The sequence below is a fragment of the Lutra lutra genome, chromosome 10, assembly GCF_902655055.1.
Source record: "Lutra lutra chromosome 10, mLutLut1.2, whole genome shotgun sequence".
Lineage (NCBI taxonomy): Eukaryota > Metazoa > Chordata > Mammalia > Carnivora > Mustelidae > Lutra > Lutra lutra.
In genome coordinates, this window is record NC_062287.1 from 103,102,916 (window position 1) to 103,107,777 (window position 4,862).

Consider the following 4,862-nt stretch of genomic DNA (forward strand, 5'->3'; position numbering starts at 1 on the left):
AGTAGTGATTACTTTTTGCACAGCTGATTGAATTAGCCATAAGGTTGTCCAGTCATTAAGGCCCTAATCAGAGGTTTTTTATCTCTTTCCTACCTTAACACATTTAAAAAGACAGTTCTATACCCTCTTCACTCCCAGGGGCTCACAATAGCTGGATTCTCAAAACAAGAGACCGTGTCTGCCTTGTGGTGCACACACGCCATAAAGGAAGCATGTTAAATTTCATTAGAGGGAAAGGCAACTGTTTTTAGAAAAAGTGTCTCCCTCCTCAAGTTATTACGCTGTATATCCCTATCCTACATTAAAAATTACCATCCTGAATGCTAGACTAATTTTTTTCAACACTTTTCCTCCTACAGACACAAACTGTTTTGATATTCTTGGTTGTTCACTCTTTGTCATATGAAGCTTTCTGCTAAATTGAGTGTTTATAATCTCAGTATATCCAATGCTATTCATTCTAGGAAACAATAATGGCCAAACTGTTTTCTGATAACCAATATGTAAACTAGTTAAGGGAATATTGGAAAGCGGGGGGAAGTCTAGTCAACACAAACCATTGTGTAAATCAACTAGTCCAAAACTACATGAAAATCTGCACAATTGACCCCGCTCACAGCCTCTTTATAATCATTAGCTTACAGTCAGAAAAACAAAGGCGCATGAGAAAGCACATGTTCCTTCTGCACAACTTTCTTATGGCATTTTTAATCTCCTTATTCCTAAAACTATAGATGATAGGATTCACCATAGGGATTACCAGAGCATAGAATATGGACACCAACTTGTCCCAGTTTAGGGAGTAGCTAGAACTGGGTCGCATGTACGTGAAGAGACCAGAACCATAGAAAAGGGTCACAGCAGTCAGGTGAGAGGCACAGGTGCTGAAGGCTTTAGTCCTACCTTTAGCTGACTTGATCTTCAGGACAGCAGCAACAATGTAACCATAAGAGATGAGGACCACAAGGACAGACACCATTCCAACAACAACACCCACAACGAAGTTCACCACCTGGCTGGTAAAGGTATCAGAGCATGACAGAACCAGAACTGGAGGAAGGTCACAGAAGAAGTGGTCAATCGTGTTGGGCCCACAGAAATCATGCTGGTAAACAGAGTATGTTTCAATCAGAGAACTGAGGAATCCACCCACGTAGGCCCCAGCCACCATCTTTAAACAAAGTGTATGGGAAATTAGGGCTGTGTAGAGCAACGGGTTGCAGATTGCAGCATAGCGGTCATATGCCATGACTGCCAAAAGAAAGCATTCAGTCAGCCCCATCCCACAAAACACAAAGTACTGGGTGGCACAGCCAACAAAGGAAATGGTTTTCTTCCCTGTGATAATGTCAGAGAGCATCTTGGGAGTTGTGGAAGACACATAGCAGATATCTAGGAAGGATAGGTTACTGAGGAAGAAGTACATGGGTGTGTGCAGGTGGGAGTCCGTCCTGATGAGGGCAATGAGGCTCAGGTTCCAGGCTAGGGTCAGGAGATAAATCCCCAAAAATAACAGAAAAAGGAAAAGCTTCATTTGAGGATGGTCTGAAAATCCCAGGAGGATGAATTTTGTCACAATCGTGTTGTTCCTTCCTAGAATCATAGACCCACTTCCTGCATAAAGGAAAGAAACAATTCTGTGGTCAGTTAATTGTATTTGTTAGTATATGAGTGGATATTTCCTGGAAGATCATTTAAACAATTAACACCAAGTTAACATCACATTCGCCTGCTATGCCTTCTTCTTGGAGGAAGTCTTCCCATGATAATCTCTTCACTCTATTTAAAATCCGTATTCTATACACCTTGCTGATTAGAAAAGGGTCTGTCTAATGGAGTAGAGAATGACTGGGAGTCAGTAATCTGGGTTTTGTCCTCAGCTCCATTCCTTTCTGGGACTGTGGAAAAGTGACTGCACCTCTCCAGATTCTCATTTTCTCAACTGAGAAATGGGAGGGTTTAATCAGATAAGTCTCAAGTTACCTTTAGATTTAGGTTTCCTATGGCTTTTTAGACTTTCTGACATAAACCCAGATTAACAATAAGAATAGGAATTTCTTATATTTTATATATCTTTAGTATAAGAATCTGGAAAAGGAGCTAAACACAATGGGCTATAATATTTGATATATTCCATTTTGAGGGAGCAAATCTAACCCATAATAAAGATAATCCATTCTTTCAGGTTAGAAAACTAAGAGAAAAAATATACTCAGTCAACTTTGTGTTGTTCCACCATTCCCCCCAAAATGGAGATATTATTTGGAGCCCTTCTGTCCCATAATGGTGGTGATTGTGTTCATCCAGATTTTGATCTTTTTATGCATTTTATGCAGTTATTTGTATAAAAACTTATTATATAATTAGAAAAAATTTCTAGTTCCAAGCATACACGTGTGTGTGTGTGTGTATAATATTTGTGTATATCTCAACACACACACACCTATATGCATACATAGAGACACACACACTCAAAGGTAACTATGTAGAGATGACGGATAAGTCATTTAGCTTGATTGTGGTGATCTTTTCACAATGTATACATATATATAAGAACATCACATTGTACACTTTAAATATATACAATTTCTATATGTTAAAGACATCTCAATTAAGTTGTTAAAATAAATACATGCTCCTTATAGTTTTGTGTTTTCTAAAATTTTAAATCTCCCCACAATCAGTCACTGACTGGGCAGCCAAAATCAAGAAGAGCCAACAGTGCTCTTCCCTATGACATCCATCTATGAACCTATCAAAGAGGAAATGATATGAGTTTGGTGTTTCTTTCTTTTTTTTTTTTTAAAGATTTTATTTATTTATTTGACAGACAGAGATTACAAGCAGGCAGAGAGACAGTCAGAGAGAGGAGGAAGCAGGCTCCCTGCTGAGCAGAGAGCCCGATGTGGGGCTCGATCCCAGGACCCTGGGATCATGACCTGAGCTGAAGGCAGAGGCTTTAACCCACTGAGCCACCCAGGCGCCCCGAGTTTGGTGTTTCTTATCTGAAGGAGATCTCCCCTACCAGAATGTAAGCTACTCAAAGGCAGGCAGGGAGACCTGTTTATTGATCTATTTATTGATTTATTCTATCACTAATCTAGAACAATGATTGGTACATAGGCATGGTAAGTATTAGTTGAATGAATGAATTTTTTCACTGCTTATCTACAAAATCTTCACAGAGTGTTTGGCTCATAATGGGTGCCCAATTGTAATGATATAATATGCAACATATAACACAATCACAAACACTTATTCAAGGCTTATTGAGTACCAGGCACTGTTTTAAGGACTTGATTTATATTAACTCATTTAATCCTCCCTGGAACTGGGTAGACTTACTCTGCCCCTTTTAGAGATGAAATGTGAAATAGGTTACAAGTTACAATTGTCATTTGTTGGATGAATGAGGTGGGAATGAAGGAGCTGAACTTACTGAATGATTTCTGACAGAAGTGTCCTGAGATCTCATCCTACAGAAGAATTATTGGTTGCCTTGCTCCACTAGCATGTTTTACAAAATTTGGTTCATCTGCATTTCCCACTGCTCTATGCCTGGCTTCTGGTTCAGTCAGTTTTTTATAGTTTGGTCTCATGCAAAGAATAATATCTGCTTCCAGGATCCCTGCTCCTTTATTACCAAGTCTTCAAAACGGCCTTGGGGAATTCATTATTTTAATGGGCAGGGGTAGCCACACTTTTCCTCCACATGGCTGCCCTGTCACCCACTCCTGGGTCCAAAGTAAAAGCCTAGCAATCATTAGAACGAAACATTTCTGAACACTAATTGTTCTCTGGGGTGATAGGGACAGGGACAACCACCCATTGCCAGAGTGTTGTTTGCAGTGCCCTGACTTATTCTCCTATGAGCTTCCTCTGGGTCCAGAAAGACATCCTGTTGCATTGGTGGGCAACCTTCTGCTTTGAGACCCTTCACTGGAAGTAAACCACACACAAGAGAGTTGGGTTCAAATTCTGGCTCTGCCATTTTATAATATGTGTATAAACATACACACATTTTTTAAATCTCCAAAATATCAATTTCCTCCCTTGTAACACTGGGGTAATAATTATAATACCAATCTCAAAGGGTTGTTGTGGTTTCGCTTACTTGTGGAGCACAAGGCATAACATGGAGGACATTAGGAGAAGGAAAGGAAAAGTGAATTGGGGGAAATTGGAGGGGTAGACAAAGCGTGAGAGACTGTACACTCTGAGAAACAAACTGAGGTCTTTGGAGGGGAGGGGAGGGATGTTGGGTGACCCTGGTGGTGGGTATTAAGGAGGGCACGTATTACAGGGAGCACTGGGTGTGGTGCATAAACAATGAATCTTGTTGCGATAATGAAATGAGATATGAATAAGAAGGTCTTAGCACAGTGCCCAATGAATAGAAATCTCCCAACGAATGTTGGGTAATAACGTCATTAACTCTGTCTCTAGGGTTGTGGCCAAGAGCTCTTTCTTATCTATTTGACATTTTATGGTGATGAAAACAGTTTCTTTACCCTTTAAGATTCTGGGTGCTATTTCCAGCTCTGCCATGACCTGGACATGTGGCTATGGGTGAATCAATTAGGCCCTCCCCCACCTCTCAGGCCTGAGTAAATTCAGCTCACTTTCTAAGGACCCCTCAAGCTCTGAAAATCTAGACTTTTGAAACATTCATATCCTGTTTTTTGAAACTTTTTCTACAAGAATAAAGTTTACAGAAAGGAGTTAATATGTTTCATGGAGATCAAGTTACCAAACCCTAGTCTGAGAATAAAAATTAATTAAATGACAAAAATATCTTCTATATGAAAAAATACAATTACTGAGACCCTTGACACACAAGGTAGTAAGTTGAATTTAGGAAA

The 4,862-nt window shown here is 39.8% G+C and overlaps 1 protein-coding gene across 1 annotated transcript; it reads right to left on the reverse strand.

Annotated features, from left to right (window-relative positions):
* Positions 1-613: 613 nt before the first annotated feature.
* LOC125079881 (olfactory receptor 5A2-like) lies at positions 614-1,603 on the reverse strand. Its single transcript, XM_047693604.1, has one exon. The coding sequence runs from the start codon at positions 1,601-1,603 to the stop codon at positions 614-616; it is 990 nt and encodes a 329-aa protein (XP_047549560.1).
* Positions 1,604-4,862: the final 3,259 nt, after the last annotated feature.